The sequence below is a fragment of the Emydura macquarii genome, unplaced genomic scaffold, assembly GCF_026122565.2.
Source record: "Emydura macquarii macquarii isolate MOO-44397 ecotype Brisbane River unplaced genomic scaffold, CSIRO-AGI_Emac_v2 contig_306, whole genome shotgun sequence".
In the NCBI taxonomy this organism is placed as follows: domain Eukaryota; kingdom Metazoa; phylum Chordata; order Testudines; family Chelidae; genus Emydura; species Emydura macquarii.
The window spans coordinates 2,506,285-2,528,848 of NW_027130443.1; the positions used below are offsets into that span (position 1 = coordinate 2,506,285).

General features: G+C 47.6%; 1 protein-coding gene across 1 annotated transcript in view; it reads right to left on the reverse strand.

The window, feature by feature from the left end:
* Positions 1 to 7,797: 7,797 nt before the first annotated feature.
* The window catches only part of LOC137156985 (ceramide synthase 2-like), a 41,444-nt gene continuing 26,677 nt past the window's right edge, over positions 7,798 to 22,564 (reverse strand). Inside the window, exons 9-10 of the mRNA XM_067554041.1 lie at positions 18,304 to 18,457; positions 7,798 to 8,112 (exon numbers count right to left, since the gene is read on the reverse strand). Coding sequence (XP_067410142.1) covers positions 7,864 to 8,112; positions 18,304 to 18,457 — 403 coding nt within the window. The 3' untranslated portion in view covers positions 7,798 to 7,863. The remainder of the gene's footprint in view (positions 8,113 to 18,303; positions 18,458 to 22,564) is intronic.

The window sequence follows — 22,564 nt, forward strand, 5'->3', positions numbered from 1 at the left end:
TCACATAGCAGCATCTACAAGAAATGCTTTTTCCACAGCTGGTTGACTAGGAGACTCCATCCCATCTGGCAAAGAATGACATGTCCTGCACTATTCATGCCTACGTTACCTCTCAGTTGGGCTACAACACTGCAGTATACCTGGGCAGTACGCTGTCCGTGCTTAGGAAATTCCAACTGGCACAGAATGCTGCAACATGATTCCTCAGCTGCACTGGATACTGTGTGCACACCAGACGTGTCCTGCACTCCCTGTGCCGGCGTCCCACAGAAGATCAGACCACGTGCTAGGTCTTTGTCCTTATCTTCAAGGTGTTTGAGTGCCTGGGATGAGGGCATTTAAGAGAACCTAAAGCCCTGGGATGAAGACCATGGCCAATAGCTTCACTCCCCTGACACAGTGGAGGTCTCTGCCATAAGGCTAACGCTCATCTGTGTGGGACCCAGCCCAAGGCTGTGCAATGAACTCCCCAGGAATCAAGGAGGACCACAAACATCCCTACGTTCCTCCAAGGGCAAGCTGCATTTCTTTGACCTTGCCTCCTCTAGCAGACAGCAACACGTGTACCTGTGTGTTCAGAGAGTGTCTCATTTTGGAATATCTATAAATTCCAAAACAAGCCACTCCCTGCACACCCTTCTCCCCAGGGGGAAGGATGAGAACAGACACATGCCAGATGTTAGTCATGTTGCATAATGCCCTGCTGGAGGCACTCAGATACTACAGTGATGAAAGTAGTATAAGAACCCAGATAAACTAGAACAAGATAGGCTGAACTGGGCCATTCAGAGAGGTCACTGACCAGAAACTGATCTTAAAAACCAGCCAGGGCTAGACACAGTGGACAAAACACTCTGTTTGTTTTTTCCACACCCATGAAGAGGGGACATGCACAAATGCTCATCGCATCACAGCTTGAACTCTGGGGGAAGAGAATAAAATTCCTGACAAAAATAAATTGTTATTCTGCTTAGACTTCAGGGAGAGGGCAAGATTTGTAAGCATAAGCAAAGGCTCCCCAGCTGTTTAGACTGAGTTAGCCCAAAGGACATAGAGCTTCCATGTTACAGCAGCTCTATTACTTTTTGAAACCTAAGACTGTAACTCATGTGTTTGTATATTTGCCTGTTTTAACCTTGCAAATAACAATCTTATTGCTTTTTCCTAGTTAATAAACTATTAGTTAGTTTATTATAGGATTGATGTGAAATCTAGTGTGCACTTGGTCTGGGATAAGTGACTGGTCCTTTGGGAATGGGAGTAACCTGAATATAGTTGTAATTTTTGGTGTAAGGGACCATCTATGACAAAGGCAGGCTTGCCTGGGTGGCAAGATAGACGAGAGTGCTCAAGGCGGCTGTCTGTGAGTCCATATTAAGGTTGTTATAGTGCCAGAGGAGTTCACACTTGATCCTTGGCTGGTGAAATCTAATCATAGAACACACTGCCAATTTGGGGTTTGTGCCCTGGCTCGTAACAGCCTGCCCCGAGGTTGGCACCCACATTCATGAGTCACTCCAGACAGCATGACAGTGTCAGATCCCAGTTTTGATCCCTTCTTCCACACCGTCTCAGGGACTTCACGACCCAGGATCTCCTACATCTCAGGTGAGTAGCCCTGAGCACTGGGCTAAGCTTACCTATGGGGCCCAAACCAGTAGGTGAGTTCTGAGCATGCCTCCTGGATCAGGCCCTGGAAATGAGCTAGGCGGAGGAATGCCTGTCTTCCCCCAGGTCGTGTATCGCTCTGGGGCTTGGGTGTCTGAATGCCTGGCAGGGGGCTATAGTGTACATGCACAGAGGCGCCTAGGGAATCTTTACTGTGAAAAGAATTTTAGGCGCCTACAGGGTTTTGCGGGCAACTGAGCAGGGGTTTTGTGAATCCCAGTGGGATTTAGATACCTACGTCCCTGTGTGACTCTAGCCCCCAGTCCCAGTCTTTGATTGTTGACCCTTTCTCAGTGAATGGGTGTTTCACTCCCCAGCTGCATGGGAAGAGCCAGCACTCTACTGCTAGGACTCCTGGCTTTGCCATCCCAAAATGCACAGAGCTATTTTAATAACATTTACTCTTGTGTGATCCTACCCTGCTCTGAATTACACCCTGAGCATGTTCATGGACTTCAGTGGGGTGGCTGAGTGCAGAAGCCGGCCCGAGATTAGCTTTATTCATAGTCACTGTGGGTGAAATTCCCCCTTTCACCGAGGTCCAGCTCAAAGCTTAAGTGACACTTAATTGGTCCGACGCTGGCAGAGGGGCTAAGTGTCAGCAGCTTGCTGTCCTCTTACACTCAGGGAGAATGTCAAAGCAACGTGTGTGGGGAGCGAGCGAGCACTGCACATGCCTCTCTGCCTTGGGCAGAGGGGCACTGGACACAGCCTGGAGCGCATGGGTTCTACTCACACTGACAGTATTTCTGTCAGGGTCACACACTGCCCCTGCAAACAGATTCTTTTATCAATAAAGTTATTCAATAAAATATTCAATTTTGGTTCAAAATGAACCAATTCTTTTTACATATTTTTCAGTTCAGCAACCAAAATGAAAAATCAATTGCTCAATCAGCTGTACCTAGGAACCCGTGTCAAGGACGACACCCCCATCGTGCTAGGTGCTGTACAAACACAGAACCAAAAGACAGTCTCTGCCCCAAGGACCATACAATCTGAGTATAAGACAAAATACAACAAATGGCTTCAGATAGATGGACAGTAGGAGGAAACAACGTTGATCAGCATGACTGGCAGTGGTCTCTGCACACCAGCAGCCTAGCCACAACAGAAAACCCTAGTGTTTTGTAAGCCTTGTGGCAAAGGATGGTTTTGAGGAGGGAGCATGTGAGAAAGTCGCTGACGTGTGAGAGACAGCATGAGAGCAAGCATGACAGTGCTTGTTTGAAAATTTGACACGTGGACAATGAAGGCTGGTGTCCTGAATGAATCGGAGATGAGCATCAACTGTTCAATAGTAAATGGGCAATGATATGCAGGCTGGAGATCAGATGGGAAGAGCCTTGGAAGTGAAGAGCTGCAGCTGAGAAATCCTCATACCCAACATTTTACAGCTACCTCACTGGCAAAGTCATGTTCCTCTCTGTAAAGTCAGGCCAAATGGAGGATAACAGTCTACTTCTGCTACAAGCTGATCCTTTAACTCAAGTGGGAAAAGTTTGGAACTCCTGGCTTTAAGCCCTGCTGATCACCCATGAAGGAAAAACAGTATGTGAACCTGTAATTAAAGACTTTGTTATAATGCATGCACACAAGAGGGCTGGATTAAGGTTGCACAGACAGCGTTAATTCTGGCATATTATATTGTCTGAGTGCTTGACCTTGCACCTTCATGGGTACCTGTCTCAGGTTGATACTCTTTGGTTTTCTTTGGTTAAAGTTCAGCTAGAATAGTTGGATCATTTCCAAGAATGATGCTAGGGGAAAATAAATGGTTTTGCCAATCGTAAAAAATCCATGCAGCCATTTCATTGAGAAGCTCTAGCACTGCCATGCTTTGGCACAGGGATTTGAAATTTGGGGGGTGGGGACTATTTGTGTGTGTGTGTGGAGGGGTGAGGGTGTTGGCCTGGGCAGATACTCTGATGTCAGGGACCTGCCTTTTGATCTGCCCATGAAACTCTGCCTACATTTGGCCAAGTTCACACATGCTTAGTAGGGGTTTGTTAGAGGCAGGTGCTATTATTACAATCCCACCTCCAGTGGGCATGTGCCACCCTCACACAGCTTGCCTCCCTGCCACCCTGCAGATGAACAAGAGACTCCATTTGCCAATGTTAAGTCAACACTGTTTTAAAAGCTGCCACTTACAGCTATATGCAAATGATTTGAAAATATGCACATTAACTCCTGAGGTAATTTTCATTAAGTATCCCGTGGAGCTGCCCAAAGCTGGGCAGTTCTGTGCTGGCCCTGTGTGCTGAGCTGGTGTGCCCTTTCGATTACTCCATCCCTAATCACTGCGCAGACAATACTTAGGCATGAGCTGGGCCAAAATTTTAGAACAAGCACTTTATTTGCTGGAAAATGGAATTTTGAGCTGAATAATGGCCAAGTGATCTTCTTGGAGATTGTTCCTGTCCCAGGAGCAAAGGAAAGACGGAAGAAAATTCCAGAAGTGACCCGCTGGCTAGGTAAGTGGTGCAGTGCGGAGGGTTTTGGTTTTGTGGAACTCTGGTCCAACTTCTGTGGGGAGAGGAGGGTGAGTCCCCACCTCAGTAGAAAGGAAGCCAATATTCTTGGGGACAGGCAGCCTAGAGCAGTCAGGAGGGTGTAAAACTACTACCAAATGGGGAGGGTAAAAGGAGGGAAGATATGAGCACTCATTTAGCACCAAACTGAGATGTTGAGAACAAAATTAATCAAGGAACTAAAGAACATGAAGAGAAGAAATTATTTAATTCCCTACATACCAATGGTAAGAGCTTGAGTAACAAACCAGAGGGATTGAAATTTCTCATTGATGAGCATAAATTTGACCTGGTTGGTGTTACTGCAACCTGCTGGGATGAGTCGCATGAATGGAAATGTTAAAATCAATGGTCCTAACCTAGCTAGGAAGGATCAAGTGGCATTCTGGCAAAAATGGCATTACCTGTTTCTGAGTCACTGACAACTCAGAAGAAAATGATCTAGCCTGCTTATGGACCGGTGTCCTAACAGATAAACCTCAAGATGGTGTATAAGTTGGTGTCTTCTACAGACCATCCACTCACACTAAGGAACAGGACAAGCACCTCCTCACATACCTCTCTATCCTGTAATCATTTAATTTAAGTGTTATATGATGGAGGGCTCATGCATTCTTGGAATTTCTAAATTTTTTATAGATGACAATTTCCTAACTCAAAAAATGCTGCCTCCAACACTGGGCAATTCTATATTAGACCTCAACATAACAGATAAATGGATCATAGAACTAAAAATTGCTGGTAACTTAGGTACAAAGGGATCATGACTTGATTATATTTATAGTGTGCAAACAAAATGAAATTCAGACAGGTGATACATACATATATATAGTGACAAACCTCTTCCTCTACTTCAGTGGAGACAGTGCTTCCTTCTAGCGGTAGGTCAGGGGAGGATAATACAGATTCTTTAAAATGGCCACTCCCTGCTGACTCCCAGTCCTGTCTCTGGTTCTCACAGGCCCTTGCCTCTTTGCTGGGGCTCTTGCCCTTCCAGTGAATAGCCGGTAGGAGGTGGGGGGGTGGGGGAGGTGGCCTCAGGAAAGCTGCTAACATCCCTAGGTTACTTCCCCGTGCCCCTTGACTTAATGTCTGGACCCTGCTCAGAGAGGGGCCCTTCCTGGCCTCCTTTCCAGGGAAGGCTCTTGACCTCTGACAGCCCCACTAGGTGTGGTAGTGCCGAACCAAATGTCCAGTTCTATCTTCCCCTTCTGGCAGGGTGTTTTCCCTTAGGCTTCCAGGCCTGGGAAAGGTCCTTTACCCTCTTTGGGCAGGGTTTTTCCATCCCCAAGTCTCTGTACCTACAGGTCCTCTCCTGCCAGTGTTCTGCTCCTTCTCCTAAACCCTCCTGACTCTTGACAGCATCTTGCCTGCTTACACACTCTGGTAGCTCACCTCACTCCCACAACTCCAGCCACACCCTTTCTCAGGAGGGGAGGCTTTTTAACAAGTCCTGGGCAGGGCCTTGATTGGCTCCAGGTGTGTTAATTAACTGGGAGTAACCCCTGCTCAGCTACCAGGGGAAAAGGGACTTACTGATCCTGGGGCTGATATATTGGCCTCTAGCATTCTCCAGTAGCCATCTGGTCTGACCCTGTCACAATATATATATATATATATATATATATATATATATATATATATATATATATATATATATATGCTTGTTTTTTTAAAAGGGTCAATTTAAAAAAACTGAAAACAATTATGAGGCAAATCAGCTGAGAGGAAGAATTCAAACAGAAAAGTGTGAAAGATCATTGGGAATTATATAAGAACAACTTTGCTAGATGCCCAAAAATCACAATCCCACAGTCAAGAAAGAAGGTTGTATTAGTTAAATAATTGACCTGGTTTAGAAGGGAAGTATCTGCCAGAGATACCTTCCTCTTCTCAGCAATTCTCTAGCATTAGTAATTCTCACTATCGGCTTTGTGAGAAATACTTATCTGCAGTAAAAAGGCATTACTGTCTCACCAGCTAAAAGATTTACAACTTTTAGTTGCTAGTTTTAAAACTAACTAGCCAAATGCCCATATCCCCACTAAAGTGCTGGTCAGGGCTAACAGATTCCTGTCAAACACTGCTATGACGTTCCCCTCTGAAAGCTGGACTGGTGTATCACTGTGTCACCCCAATCCCTCACTCCTGGAGCCCATCTTGCACTTGATCTGCTGTGTGAACCCCCACTCCTGGGTCAGCCCAAGCACAGCCTCCTGAAAGCAAGTAGCCCTTAATTTAGTGGGTAAGTGATTCTGGCCAGCCACTCATGGGATTATGCAATAGAATGACCCCAGCAACTATCCCCAGTCCCAGATGCTGACCACTGGACTCTGCAAGCTCATTGGTTCATCAATTTATAAAAGAAATTGATATGCACCAGCTCTGTTGCTTTAAATGAAGTCTCTAACACATACTAAGCCACATGCACTGCTTTAGATAGACCAAACAAACAAATGTCTTAAGTACAGAAAGATTTTAAGTGATTATAAGTCAGAAGAAAATAAGTCAGATTTGATCAGAATGAAATAAAAGCCAATCATATTCTAAACCAGTGTTTCTCAATTGGTGTTCCGCGGAACCCCGGAACACTGTTAAGGTTCCGTGAGCAGCTGTTCTCCGCGCCACTGAAAAAGGGAAGATGTCCTGGATTTTCCGGCGGAGGGTATCCAGTGTAAGTGTAATTTAATTGAGAAATGCTGACCTTTGCTTATTTCGACATTTGAAGACTGTTAAGAGTTTGGGGGTTCCGCAATTATTTATGGAGTTCAAAAGGGTTCTGTGGCCAAATTTAATTGAGAAACACTGTTCTAAACCAAGCATAACACTTTCAGTAATCGTACACAGTCAGATAATGCTCACCACAGGCTGGCTGATGCCTTCAGCCAGGCCTGCTCCTTGTGGATAGTCCTCCAGTTGCTTGATGTTGTTTTGTAGATGGAAGTGGGAGAGAGAGAGATTGCAAAACATCTCTTCTTTCTACATGTTCCTTTGCCCCCCTGTGGTATCAGGTGACAAACAATGTCTGGCATGGCTTTCTCCACTTTAGTCAATGCGTATTCCCTTATTGATGCTAAGGCTAGTCCATTGTTCCTGGAACAGCTAGGTTGTTCTATCCATGCCTTAGTGAGGTGTGAACTACCTCCCTGCTTTTGGAGGGTTTCGCTTAGATCTGCCTCAAGCCGTGAGACACATATTTGGGAATATTACATAGCAGAGCTTCATAACCATACATACGACATTGCAACAAACACACTACTATAACAATCATGTTCAGTATGTCATGAGCATTCCAAAAATATCTTACCTGACATACTTTGCATTAAACAATAAACAATTACACTATAAGGGTGAACATGAATAATACACAGTCACACCATAAGGGTGTACATGGGGTGCAGTGTGTCACAACTGCCAGTTAGCTAAGATCTTAAGTTGCAATTCTTAGAGGTTTATCCACTGTTCATAATATTGTTTAAAATAAACATAGCTAATTAACTTCTACAGTACTGTTAAAACCACTTTGGTTCCTTTCCACCCTCACTTTCTTGCGTTTGAAGAACAATAAAAACAACATATAGTTTTGTTTCTGGGAAGCAGAAATTCAGCTATGGAATTAAAATCATATCCCTCCAGGTCTACACAATGAGCATGAGAGTTTCTAAGGACACTGGGGTAGATTTGTTATGGACGGGGCAGTCAGCTGTTCTGGTGCAGGCTGTCTGTCATTAGCATACCGACTGGGGAACTGGGCTCTGCCACTTAGTTGCTGGGCCACATCACTTTGAATGCAAGTGTTGCTTGTGATGTTGCTGAAGGGCATGGTCCCATTTTTCTCTTGGTTCTCCTGTTCTCTCTCCTCTTCATTCTCCTCACTTTCTTCTTGGTCACTCCTGGCATCATGTTTCATCTGCAGGAGAGAGACATTTTAAATCAGAGGGAAACACGCTGCAGGCTGCACACGAGGCATTAGTATCTGAGCCATTGGAGGACAATTCCAGCTGCCATTTCTGTCACTGGGCTTAGCAAACATTTCCCCTTGTGTCCTCCTGGGCTGCCTGGTGGAAAGTCTCTCCCTGAAACAGGCTCTGACTCTGCTCCTGCACTAAGTGGGAGAGACATGAGGTCACAGGAGTGCATTAAGTTCCTGGGCAGGAGAGGATTTACCTTCCAAACACTCCCAGCTGGGCCGGCTGAGAAGCCTAATGGCATCCTAGTGTTTTTGCATGGCCTGATCTGCTATATGTGGCCTCTGGGTTGTCACAGCTGGGCCCCCTGGGTACATCTCTCTCTAGGCTGAGAGAAGAGTAACAAAACCCCGTTTAATGCAGCAGGAGGAAAGGGACAAAGAGCTGACTGTGTCTAGCTAGGCTCTGAACAGCATCATTTCCAAGGAGGGAGAAGACTTGTTTGTGCTGGCCTGCAGAGGAGGGAGATACAGCTGGGAGCAGCAGGATGAAGTTCAGCAAACAAAAGGGTTTCCTAGCATTAGGAGCACATTGAGCCAGATCCTGAGATCCTTCCGTGGGAAATCCATTGAGTGCAGCACATTTTGTGTGCAAATAAGGGCTTCAGGAGGCAGTGGCTAGAGCATTGGCCTGGGCACAGGAGTCCTGGCTTCTGTCCATTCCACTCTCATGTGACCACTTCTGCCACATCCCCACCAACCTGACCCAGTCACAGCTCTTCCCCTCCCCTCGCCCCGCTCCTTGTCCCAGTGCCTTTTCTTCACCTAGCCAGTACCAGTCTGCACTCCTGAAGCTTCTCATCCCAGTCTTCTTGTTCAGCAAGTCTTAATCTCTCCCCACCAGTCCTAGGCTGTTTGTCCAGCCATTCCCTGTTCCCCTACAGCCCCCCAGCTCCTTGCCTCCAATCTCCTTCCCCAGCCAGTGCCAAACAGTCTCCCCTTGGGCTCCCAGTCTCCCTGCCCTGCCAGTCCCAGTATCTCCTGGCTCCCAGGCTCCTCCCCAGGTTACAGTTCCAAGGTCTTTGCCCACCCAGTTCTAGTCTCTTCCCCACCTGACTCCTAGTCCCAATCTCCATCTCCGCCCGCAGACCCGGTCTCTCCATTCTTCTTTCCCCAGTCTCCCTCTCACCCCAGCTCTGGCTCTTGTCACCTCTGCATCTAAACTGACAGCTTCCTCCTCCACACTGCCTGGGCTGTGGGCCAACTGGGGGATCACTGGGAGCACAGGCTCCCTGCAGCCAGTTAAAAATGTAAGAACATAAGAAGGGCCACAATGGGTCAGACCAATGGTCCCTCTAGCCCAGTGTCCTGTCTTCTGACAGTGGCCAGTGCCAGGTGCTGCAGAGGAGATGAACAGAACAGGGCAATTATCAAGTGATCTATCCCCTGTCATCCAGTACCAGGTTCCAGCAGTTAGAGGTTTAAGGACACCCAGAGCATGGAGTTGCTTCCCTGACCATCTTGGCTCATTGCCATTGATGGATCTATTCTCCACGGACTTCTCTAGTTCTTTTTTGAACCCTATTCATTTCATTGGGTGATTCCTGGTTGTTGTGCTATCTGAAAGGGTAAATAACACTTCCTTATTCACTTTCTCCACACCGCTCATGATTTTATAGATCTCTAGCATATCCCCTCTTCATTGTTGCTTTCTAAGATGAACAGTCCCAGTCTTTTTAATATGTCTTCATAGAAAAGCTGTTCCATAACCGTAGTCATTTTTGATGCCTTTCTCTGTATTTTTTCCAATTCTAATACATTTTTTTGAGATGGGGTGGCCAGACCTGCCCCCTGTATGCAAGGTGTGGGCATCCCATGGATTTATAGAGTGGCATTATGATATTTTCCGTCTCATTTTCTATCCCTTTCTTAATGGTTCTTAATATTCTGTCAGCTTTTTGACTGTTGCTGCACACTGAGCAGATGTTTACAGAGAACTAGCCATTATGTCTCCAAGATCTCTCTCCTGAGTGGTACCAGCTAATGTAGACCCCATTGTTTGGCATGTATAGTTGGGATTATGTTGTCCCACGTGCATTACTTTGCATTTCTCAATATTGAATTTCATCTGCCATTTTGTTGCCCAGTCTCCCAGTTTTGTGAGATCCCGCTGTAACTCTTCATAGTCTGCTTTGAACTTAACTAACTGGAGTAGTTTTATATTGTCTGCAAACTTTGTCAGCAACTGTTTACCCCTGTTTCCAGGTCATTTATTAATATGCTGAACAGTGCTGGCCCAAGTACAGATCCTTGGTGACCCCGCTACTAACCTCTCTCCACTTTGAAAACTGACCATTTAGTCCTACCCTTTGTTTTCCTCTGCTCCAGGAGAGGACCTTCCCTCTTGCCCCTTTGCTTAAGGGCCTTTAGTGAGAGACCTTTTCAAAGGCTTTCTGAAAGTCCAAGTCAGCTCAAAAGCAGCTGGAAGGGGTCTCACAGGGCAGCCTTTTCCTCCCGCAACACATGGCAGGAGGACACACTGGGTGGGCAACCCCATATGCTGGGTGAGCATACTGGGGTCCACCCTCTCCTGTTGACCATAGTCCAGGAGGTCTCCAGCTTTGGTGACAACAAGGGGACCTCCACCACCTGTGCCACAAGATGTGGATTGTGGAACAGAGGTTCAGCAAGGAGGTCTACACCCTTGGGGCCACAATGGACCTGGCTTTGGAGACCAATTTCCAGGTCCTTAAAAGGTCCTGGCAAGAGACTGGAAGCTCAGAGAGGTCATGAGGGAGATCTCTCAGATGGAGAAAAAAGAGCTGCCAGTCATATCGGAGCCCTCAGAAGCAATGAGGGAAGGCATGCCCTAACTGGCTCCATGCTGGACCATGAGCACTATTAAGGAGACTGTGCAGGGCCTGAAGATGGAAAATATGGACCTGTGAATGCATGCCAGGCCCCGCTCTCCCTCTTTCAAAGGGAGGCTCAGGACACCTGCAGAGATCCAGTGCTTCCTTGGCCAAAAAAACTCCAGGACCTTCCTCTGGACATTGGCCGGGGAACCCAGGGCCAGGCTCAGGGTGTTGAACTGGCATCAGAGAGTGGACAAGACCAGGTAGTTAACAACCAGTGTCCTCCCCTAACAGGAAAGGTACCGGAGAAAGCCCACTCACACACGCACTGGTCAGGCACGTTAGCCGCCAAGTCAGTCTAATTTTTCAGTGGGGAGGGATTGGTGGCCAATAGATAAACAGCCAGACAGTGCAGTGGACCTGTGCCCTATTGGATGGTGTGGAGTTTGAGTGAGAGAGGCTCACGTGACACTCATTCCCGACTACCAAGCCACAGCTCTTGACCCAGGCCGAGGATGCTGTCAAGTAGAAGGTCTGGCAGGCCTCCACCCACACCAGGTCTTCTGCGCCCTGGGCCATGAGGAACACATCCTTGACATATGCCGACAATACCCTCAAGGCTGGGTCACCAAGCACTAACCCCGTCAGTTGCTCGCATAAGAGACAAAGGAAGGGCTCAGCAATGATGGCATATAACTAGCCACAGAGAGGGCAGTCCTCATATCCTCCCCAACCAAAGATGACAGGTTCAGTCAATGCCCAGCTGAGCGTGACCATACACTCGGCAGAGGCATACAGCACCTGAAGGAACCCCACAAAATAGGGACTGAAGCTGAAAGCTTGCAAATTCACACGAGATACCTGAAATCCACACTGCCAAATGCCTTTTCCCAGTCAAGGGCCAGGAGGGCGAGTGGCAGACCAGCCCTACATGCCAAATGGAGAAGGTCCCAGGCCAGATACAGATTATCAAACATAGTATGGCCTGGGACAATGTAGGTCTGATTGGGGTTGATCACATCTGCCAGCATGGACTTCATCCGCGAGATGGCTTTTGCTATGACCTTATAGTCCATGCTGACTAGCGATACTGAGCATGAATTCATCAGGTTGTGGAGGTCCCCCTTCTTTGGCAGCGGAGCAAGCATGGTCTGCCTGCAAGACTTGATGAGCACTGCACTCCCTGGGAATTTGGCCCAGATGATGGCAAGGAATTTCCCAGAACGTGCAGTAGGGCTCCAGTTCTCAGTCAGCCTATTGATGTCTGGAGATTTGTCAGTGGCATCAGACAGAGGGATTCTGAGAACTTGGCCAGAGTGACAGAAAGCTCCAGCTGGTCCTTGTCACCCGCACTGACTGTTGGGAGTTCATCGCACAGGGCCGTGCAAGTGTCATAGTTGGTCAGATCCAATGAAAAATGTTTGGCATACAAAGCCCTCACCCTTACTCACATCAACTCCGGATCCACAGGGTGGGTGATGCCCTCTGCCAGGAGGCAGATGATGTGTTTTTTGGCACCTCTCCTCTTCTCCAGGGCAGAGAAGAGGTGGGATCTGCGATCCATCTCCTGAAGCAGCTGGATAAGTGACCTAAAAAAGGCACCCTGGACCCGATAGTCGTCAAGGGCCCAGTGCTCATTCTGCTTCTCCCAACACTCTGCAGAGGGATGGATTCTTGGGCTCAGCAGTCAGGCCTCTCTCCAGCTCCATGACCTCCCATTCCAGCTGCTCCATCAGTGCATCTTTGCTCCAATTGGTGCCCCAGCTGTCGTCATAGCAAATAAGCCTGAAATATCTTTCCCCACATCCCACCACCTCTGTGCTGAGGGGAATTTGTGCCTCCGTCCTTGCCAGGCCAGCCAAAACTCCTGGAAGGACTTCACAAAGCACACATCCTCGAACAATTTGTTATTGAAGTGCCAGTAGGGCAGCTCCAGTCACTCAGGTGTAAGCATGATCCACACAAGGACCAAATGATATTCTGGAAAGGGAGCCAGTTGAATGTCAGCGGCCCGAGCTTGGGCAGTATGAAACCAGGAGATGTAAATTCTGTCCAGGCGGGAGTGGCATGACTGAATTGCCTCCACCCAAAGGTGAAAGAGGTGGCATCATCCTGATGCTGGTTGCACCAAATGTCCACCAGGGAGTTCTGTTCAAGAATCTCCCTGAGGACGATAACAATGGCCTGGCACATGTGTTTCCTCATGCAATCCTGCACTTCAAGAGTGGTGTTAAAATTCCCACCCAGGACCAAACACTTGTGTGGATCCAACCTGCCGAGGAAGGTGGATGCCTGTTGATAGAACCGTGCCTGCTCCGTGTCTGGTATTGAGGCACAAACACTAACAAGATTTAAAAGAAGCCCCTCTGCACGGACCCAGAGGTGCAGCAAGTGCATTGGCAAAACCTCAGCAACCGCCAATACCTCGGCTGTAGGACTGGGGAGAACAAGGTCACCACACCTGCGGTGTCACCATGAGATGGCTGAAATACACTCTCCTCCCTCACACGGTTCCATGTGAGTCCTGTAGCACTTTAAAGAATAACAAATTCCTGCAGGCAAAAACTTTCATGGGCTGCAACCCACTTTGTCAGTTGCATGTGACGAAGTGGGTTGCAGCCCACGAAAGCTTACGCCTGCAGAAATTTGTCAGTCTTCGAAGTGCTACAGGACTCTCGTTGTTTTTGTTGTATACAGACTAACACGGCTGCCCCTCTGGAACAGTTCCATGTGAGTCTGCTGCAGGAGTATCGCAGAATACCCCAGCACCCAAAGGTAGGAGAGAATCTGGCATCTGTGGAGACACCCCACAGCTGTGGGACGTTCAGTGAAGCAAAGACAGCACCTTTCATTAGGGAGGGAGTCGAGGATCCTCACAGATGGCAGCATCGCTGCCTTGCAATGGCAGCGGTGCCATGCAACGACTCATGCTCCACCCCCTATCTGAGTATAGCACTACGGAAGGTGTTACTGGCACTGTTTAGGTTGATGCCTCTTTTCCCTCGCCTAGAAAGGCCATCACAGAGTTGAAGAAGACATTATAATCCCCCTACCACTCAAGAGCAAATGGCGTCTTTCTCCCAGCCCATGCACAGCCTCCAGGAATCCACACAGCTCTTTCCACGATAAATTCGAGGCTGAGAAGTCAGCAAACTCAATGGAGCCCATGATCTCCCCGTTCACCCTTGGTCAGGCCCCAACACCAGCCCCACTCTGACTCCCTGGTAGGGACAGCTTCTCTTCCCCTTCCACATCAACAGACATGGAGGCCCAGCAACACATCGCCTGGACCACCTGGTCCGCCACATTCTCCAACACAGGTGGAGGCTGTAGAGCAGCCCCAGAGGGAAGGGAAGGGAAGTCACAATAAATACCACTTCCTAGACTCACCCCCAGATGACAACAGGGGGATTGGCCCAGGAGATATGAACAATATAGAGGGTCCGGGAAAACGCTGTCATGGTAGGCTCAACAGAACAAATGGGCCCATCTTCCTCAGCTCCAACACTGGAGTGAAAGGGCTTAACACTGGGGGCCGGGGCCACATGAATGGGCCCAGCACCCACCAACCCAGCACTGACAACCTACTCGGTCGGCATGCGATCCCCAGCCCCTAGATCTTGACCAGGCCTCTGGCAAACTACTTCGACTAAGAGGAGGGCATCCCAAAAGGCCCAGCACCTGGCTGCTCAGTGCCAGCCAATGCCACCGCCAGACTGGGCTTAATGGCGAAGAAGCCAGCACCGTCATTGACGGGGCCAGAGCCAAGGGGCTCCTCCAAAGTGTGGCTAGGGTCAAGAGCAGAAGGAGAATGGGGGGGAGGAGGGAGCATTAAAATAAGCTTGGCGCCCAAACTGGGGCCCATGGGAGATGGTTGTCCCTGCCTGGGTCAGCTGGTGTCAGACCCAGGGCCCAGATGTCCCCAAGTTTTCCAGAAGGCCCCCAGTCACAAAGTCCACCCCACTGGCAACCAAGGAAGAAATCTCAATCTTGGAGCCAACTGGCAGGACCAATGTTGACAACAAGGGAACCCCAGTGGCAGCTTCCTCCACAATGGGCTCCTCTAATGGGGGAAACAGCAGCAATGACATCCCCCCCAAACCTCCTCCTCACCCCTCCACCCACTGTCTCCTCCTGGAGGCACTAACCGGGTGTAGCAATAACAGCAGCTTCCTCCCCCCAAGAACGGTAAAGGGCCAGGCCTCCTCCAAATCTGAAAGAAACAGCTGCACCCCAGCCTTGCACTTCACCTTGACTCTGTGCCTGCCCCTCCAAGACTGTCTCCCAAGCAACACTTTCAAGCAGCCGAGATGGACTTTGCCAGCAGAGGCCAGTGGCAGCATCTTTGGGTCGGGAAAACAATGAAAACGCCCCCCATCAAAATCCCCCTCTTGCCCACCTCCTGGTCAGCGGCCTCTGTGGCAAGAAAGAAAACCACCATGCCATACATTTTGGAGGCTGCCCCAATGGCCAAGACCCGTACATAAACTTCCCTGTGGGGCGAGGCGGCGGTGGCCAGAAGGCAGCGAACCCCTGCTGGTGCCTGCTGGCAAGCCCAGGGAAGGGGCCCTGTCTGCTAGGGATGGCAGTAGCAGAGGCGGTCGGTGCCACGGCTGCAGCAGATGGTAAACTGAGGATATGCCCAGGTGGCCTGGGAAGTGCGGCCCCTGGTGCTAGTGAAAGGCCTAACAAAGGGAAGAAGAAATGGAAAAAACCCAGCCGCCCTCTTCTTAGCAGGGCCTCTGAGAGAAGCAGGAGCCCTTGCCCTTAAAGATGACCACTAACGACGGTGTCCTGTTGGGGAGGTTGCCAGAAGCAGGGCAACAACCGTGACCAGGGAAATCCTGCTCCTTTCTCTGCCTCTGCAGCCCCCCACCAACCGAGGCCTTTGAAACCTCAGTGAAGGGGGATGGAGGACCCAAGGGGAAGGGATGGTGATAGGGAGGAAGGGGAACAACAAACAGAAGCAAGGGGAATTCATCAGGAGCCCACTGCTCCTGGCTCAGAAGGCCAAGGACCAAACAATGGGGGAGCAGGGAAGGAAAAGTCAGGGGCATACATACAATCACGGGAGGTGAGGGGAAACGGGAATGAAAAACAGGAAGGGGGAAGGGGATGGGAAGCAGGGGGAAATCTGTCCCCACCCTGAGGGAAAGGGGCTACCTGGGCAGTGGGTGAGAAAGCGGAAAAGGGAAGGGCAGGGTAAGGGGATCACAAGGGCAGGGCAGGAAGAGAAAAAGGGGAATAAGGGCTACGACAAACAGACCAAACAAACACAAGGAGGAAAGGGAGAACTTCAACCAAGCCAACGCAAATGCACAAAGAGAAGGGGCAACAATATGGAGGACATGCTGGAGTTAGGGAACATGACTCAAGAAGTTGCTGCTGGCAGAATGGAAGCCAGACAGCAGAGGGGGAGTCCAGCAACAGTCACAGCAAAGACAAGACATCCCTCCCCCTGGAAACGCAGCAGGAACAGAGTGTTGAAGGGCCAGTGCAATTTGAGTTGCTCAACCACTGTTTTGGGGCCTAGCATAGCTTAAGTTGCTTGCTTGACCATTCTGGCCTCAACAGCCTGACATCTTCCGGTTAACAGAAACACATACGAATACTGAGTAACCTTGCAGACGTCTCAGTTTCTGCGTACCACGGCACATAAGACAAAAAACATAATAGGTATGCTTGCAGCTGCACATAAATGACAGTAAAAAAATAACAAGTTATCCTTGAATGTCTGGGGGAACATTTTTCCACTGCCAAGGGGCATATTTTGTTTACTGCCCCTCTTATTACCAGATGTTGTTTTAACAACCCCAACTATTATAATAAAAATAAAATGTAGTTAAAAATAAAAACCCAATATAAATAATAAAATATATAATAATTAATAAATAAATCATAAAATAAAAGTTATGTATAAAAATATAAAAAGTGACCCTTTAAATAAAAAAGTGTGCTCCATCAACATCTCATTCCACAAAAAGTGCTGCCAATCGGACCAAAAAATCTACTAACTCCCAGGCGGGGGGGCCCCTAAAAAAAGCCATTCCTGTATACAGCCTTCTAAGTAACTGCTTAGCACTCCAAATTTAATAAATAGAATATATTGTAGTTAATTTTAAGCTTTATGTTGAACTAATAGATTTATAAAAAACCTTGCACATTAAACCTTGTTAATCGGCAAATCAGGCGTACCGTGTCTCACTGGTATCCACACTAATCACTAAGCGTCCAGTATCAACACAGAGCAGCCGGATACCTTCCTCCAGCTCCTGCAGCAGCAGTCAGCTGGAAGCCCTGCCCAGGAAAGATGTGCACAGGATGGATGGGGCTCACTTAGTGAGCAGCTATTCAGTGTCTTGTTTTCTCCTCCTTGTTCAATGTGTGGCTTCAGGCCTTATTTACAGGACTCTATTTAAACCTCGCTCTGAAGATAGGATTATTAATTTTCTCCGGGACTGTTCCCATAGCACTCATCACTAAAATATCTGAGTGCTTTCCCAGTATTAATTTATTGTCAATGCTCCCCTATGACATGAAGAGAATTCGATCCCTGATTTACAGATGGGAAATTAAGGCATACGAAGATTAAGGTCTAAAGCAGCGGTTCTCAACCGGTGGTACGCGTACCACCGGTGGTACTTCGAAGAAGGCTGGGTGGCACGTGAGCCGTACTGCACTGCCGAATCTGCCGCCGAAAGTTCCCCACCCACCCCCGCGAAACTCTGCCGCCAAAAAGGGGCAAACAGCGGCAGGGTTTCGGCGGAGGGCATTGTTCCCCCCATGTAACCCCGCCACTGCCGAAAGTCCCCCCCCCTGCTTTTTTTCCCGAGTGGTACTCAGGTCAGGTACAGTCAGATCAAGTGGTACTTGACCTGACTGTACCTGACCCGAGTGGTACTCGGGAAAAAAAGGTTGAGAACCGCTGGTCTAAAGTATCCACTAATTTTGGATGCCCAGTTGGAGATGCTTAGGACCTGATTTTCCAGAGCTATATAGCGTTATATAGCACTTTATATATTCAAGCACAGCTGCCATGCACATCAGTTCCAGCTATGAGTGCTCATGTCTGTAGGTCAGACCCCAGGGTCTCAAACTAGACAGCTGAAAAATAGGGAACACACAATTAGTGGCCACCTGTGAAAAGTGGGGCTCCCACAAACACAGTTTTCTTCTCTACGCAGACAATATTCATGCCCTGAGGAACATCCATCCTGTACACTCAATACAGCTGGGAGTCTTGTGGAAAAAATAGTACGTGATCACATAATTGCAGACTGTATCATATCATGCACACAACAAGGGAACTGAATTAAAGTTGCAGAGGTAATGGCTATACCGTGCCATTGATGAATTTGTAGATCATGTGAAGAATCAAGCTGCCCCAGAAGACATGCAACAGCTGCAGAACCATCAGGAAAACATTTATGAAATAGTATCCGAAGAAGGGCTTGTACAGCTCCAAGACACTATAGCATGAAGAGTACAGCACCCTGCAAAATAACAAGAGACACAAATTCAGTCAAGAACAGGTGTGAGGTCTAAGCAGCAACAGTGAGAGGCCAACCTCAGAGCGTTCAGCTCCAGTTCTGGGTGGAAGTTCAGGTCCGTTCTGTTATGCCTGTTGTGGCCTTTGCACTGGATGAATGTCTTAAATTGTCCAAAGCAAATGAAAGGTAACAAACACTTTGGTTCCCCTGACATATGAAACTATTTATAAAATAAGCAAAGGCTGAAGATACAAAGTCTGATATAAATTGATGTGTTTCATAGATATTACTGCCAACAGGGTCCATTATGATCATCTCGTGCCTACAAAGGCCATAGAACCTCACTCAGTAAATCCTGCATCACATCCATAACCAGAGCACACGTGTTAGAGAGACATCCAATCTTGATTTAAAGACTTTCCGTAGTGGAAAGCTATCAAATTGCTAGGTAATTTGTTCCAATGGTCAATTATCATCACTTAAGTATTTGCTCCTTATTTCCAGTTTGAATTTCTCTTGCTTCAACTTCCAGCCACTGGATATTATTACACCTCTGTCTGAGAGATTTAAGAGCTATCTGCTATCAGAAATCTTCTCCCCATGTAGCTAATTACAGACTATGGTCAAGTCACCTCTTAACTTCATCCTTGATAAGATACATAGATTGAGCTTCTTAAATCTCTTACTATAAGGTAAGTTTTCCAGACCTTGAATCGTTCTCATGACTCTCTTCTGAACCCTTTCAAATTCTTAATGACTTTTGAAGTGAGGACACCAGAATTGGATAGAATATTCCAGTAATGGTCTCATCAGTGCTGTATGCAGAGGCAATACCATCTCCCTTTGTACACTGTACTTTGTTTGTACATTCAAGCATCACGTTAGCCCTCTTACACACAGCATCACACTGGAGTTTAAGCCAAAAGAAATGATTAGGCATTTTCAAGGCTCTTAATAAGGTTAGGAAATTGCTATAACAACAAACCAAGTTGATGTGAAAATTACAGGAAGCGTCTAAAACCACTGGGTATGTGTTGTGATTGTTTAATTTGAATGGGACAAGGTTGCTAACCCTTCGTGAACACTGTTTTTCTGTTGGTCACTGGAGGCTAGCTCCACAACAGGACTTAGGTGCTGAAACACCAATTTGTAGGTGCCCTGCCACCCAGCCCCAAACCAGGCACCCAGATCTGGGGAGAGTTAGGCACCTAAGAAAGGGACACACAGAGGACAGCAAGCTGAGAGGGGATCTGCCTAAACTAACCAGTAGGAAATCCCAAAGAGAGGGATGTGACATAAGGCCCACCCTTAAAGGTGGGTAGGAGCCCAAGTCTGGGCAGGAGAGGTCTTTGCTTGGGATTCACAACGATAAACCTTCTCCTGGAGTTAGGCGCCTAAACCAGGTCAGCTCGTTATCTCCAAAAGGAGCGAAACTGTCACCTCTACCGCTCTTATAGCCAACAGTCCAGTGATTCGGGCACTCATCTGGGATACGTGAGACCTGTTTTCAAATCTCTGCTCTACCTCATCTGGAGCCATGACTTGAACTTGGGTCTCCATTATCCTGACCACCAGGCTATTGGGTTTTCAGGTGTGGGTCTGTATCAATCTCTCCTGTTGAAGCTGTTCCACTCTGTATAAATAAATAAATAATCATTTGAGCAGGAACTTGACCCCGGGGCTCCCACATGTCAGTAATAATGGAGAAAAAGCAGAAGTGTTCAATAAATATTTTGCACTGTATTGGGGAAAAATGATGCAGTCATATCAGATGATGATGATTGATGATGATGAAACACTTTCAATTTCAACAATAACACAGGAGAATGTTAAACAGCAGCTACTATACATAGACATTTTGTAATCGGTAGGCTGGATAATTTGCATCCAAGAGTTTTAAAAGAGCTGGCTGATGAGCTTATTGGACCATTAATGTTGATTTTCACTAAGTTTTGGAACATCAGATAAGTGCCAGAAGATTGGAAGAAACCTAATATTGCGCCAATATTTAAAGAGAGTAAACGGGATGAGCTGGATAATTAGAGGCCTCTCAGTCAGATATCGATCCTGGGCAAGATAATGAAAAGGCTTATGGTGGGACTTGATCAATAGAGAATTAAAGGAATGTAATAAAACTAACCAACATGGGTTTATGGAGAAAAGATCCTGTCAGACTATCTTGATATCATTTTTTGGATGAGATTACAAGTTTGGTTGATAGCACTGATGTAATATACTTAGACTTCTGTAAGGTATTTGAATTGGCATCATGTGCTATTTGATTAAGAAATTAGAATAATACAAAATTAACATGGCACACATTAAATGAACTAGAAACTGGCTCACTGACATATCTAAAAGTTTAACTGTAAAGTGGATTATTTCTAGTGGGTCCTGCGGTGATTGGTTCTTGGCCCTGTGCTATTTAACACTTTCCTCAATAGCGTGGAAGAAAACATAAAATCATCACTGATAGTTTACGGATGACACAAAAACTGTGGGAGTGATAAATAATGAAGAGGCCAGGTCACTGTTTCAGAATGATCAAGATCACTTGGGAAGCTGGACACAAGCAAACAATATGTGTTTTAATACAGCTAAGTGTAAAGTTATACGTCGAGGAACAAAGGATGTAGGCTATAGTTACAGAATGGGGGACTCCAGCCTCGGAAGCAGTGACTCTGAAAAGGATTTGGGGGTCATGGTTAAGGCCGAAAAAAATCACAGGTTTGTTTTTAAATTCACGCCAGTGTCCTGAGTGCTTGTTGGATTTTCATGGGATATGCACGGCCAACAAGGCCTTCCCATATTGCTGCATTTTTTTCAATAGCGGGAAGGCAGAGTGGGCATCCCTTCTTCCACTTCCCCGCTGATTCTGTGGCTGCTCATGGGGGTTAGCGAGCCGCTCCCATCCTGGGGGGGAGCGGGGAAGTGGCTGGCCAATCCTGTCATGGGGAGTCACTACATGTGCCGGTCAGCCATGTATGTCACTACACTCAGGGCAGGACTCAGTCCTTGTTCAGCTCCAGCCCAGCCGGCTGCTGCTTCCTGTCCAGCCAGCACTGTAAAGAGGGGAGTGTGAGTGGGAATTTCGAAGGGGAGTTTGTGCGGGAATGTGTGGTGTTTTGGAGTTTGTTTGGGTTTTTGTTTTTTCTTGACAGGACCTCAGTGGGAAGGCTCTGACAGACACAGAAGCAGCAGTGGCAGTATCCCAAGCAGTGGAAGAGACAGGGAAGATGACCGGATGTGGAAGTGGCACAGGAGGTACATTATCCTGAAGCAGGTACCTGAAAAGAGCTTGGTTTGTATGAAGTACTGCCAGGTAGAAATGATGGAAGAGAAGATCCGAGGTTTGGAATTGCAAGTGGAAACCATGGTTACGTTCTTATGAGGATTTGAGCAATGATGGAGGGAAGGCAAAAGGTTAATCTCCACCCAGGAACTGGCACATGAAATTGCGAGACCAATAGCAAGGATTTTTAATGAATCTGTAAACTCGGGGGTCATACCCTATGACTGGAGAATTGCTAATATGGTTCCTATTTTTAAGACAGGGTGAAAAGAGATCCAGGAAACTACAAGCCTGTTAGTTTGACCTCAATTGTATGCAAGGTCTTGGAACAAATTTTGAAAGAGAAAATAGTTAAGGACAGAGAGGTAAATGGTAATTGGGATAAAATACAACATGTTTTTACAAAATGGCGCCGACCCCTCACTGGACAGGAAAGGGTTAAGAGAGCCCTTGGAAAGGCAGCCAATAGGAAGGGGCTGCGTGGCAGCCAATTGGGGCCCCAGGAGGTCAGTATATAAGGAGCGACAAAGCAGAGCAAGGAGAGTACTTCCCAGGAGTTCAAAGGGGAAAGACTTGTAGTACCCTGGACAGAGCAGTGGCTGGCTGCTGGGAACCAGCAGAGCCAAAGGCCCTGAAGCATGGGCAGAGAAGGTACTGGGGCTGCAGGGAAGCAGCCCAGGGAAAGCTACAGAGAGTTGGGGGAGGTGCACTGAAAGGCTGCTGCACCTAGGGTCCCTGGGCTCGTACCTGGAGTAGTGGGCAGTCTTGGGTCCCTCCCCCAGTCCCTGATTGCCATAGGACTGGTGGTAGGACTGCAG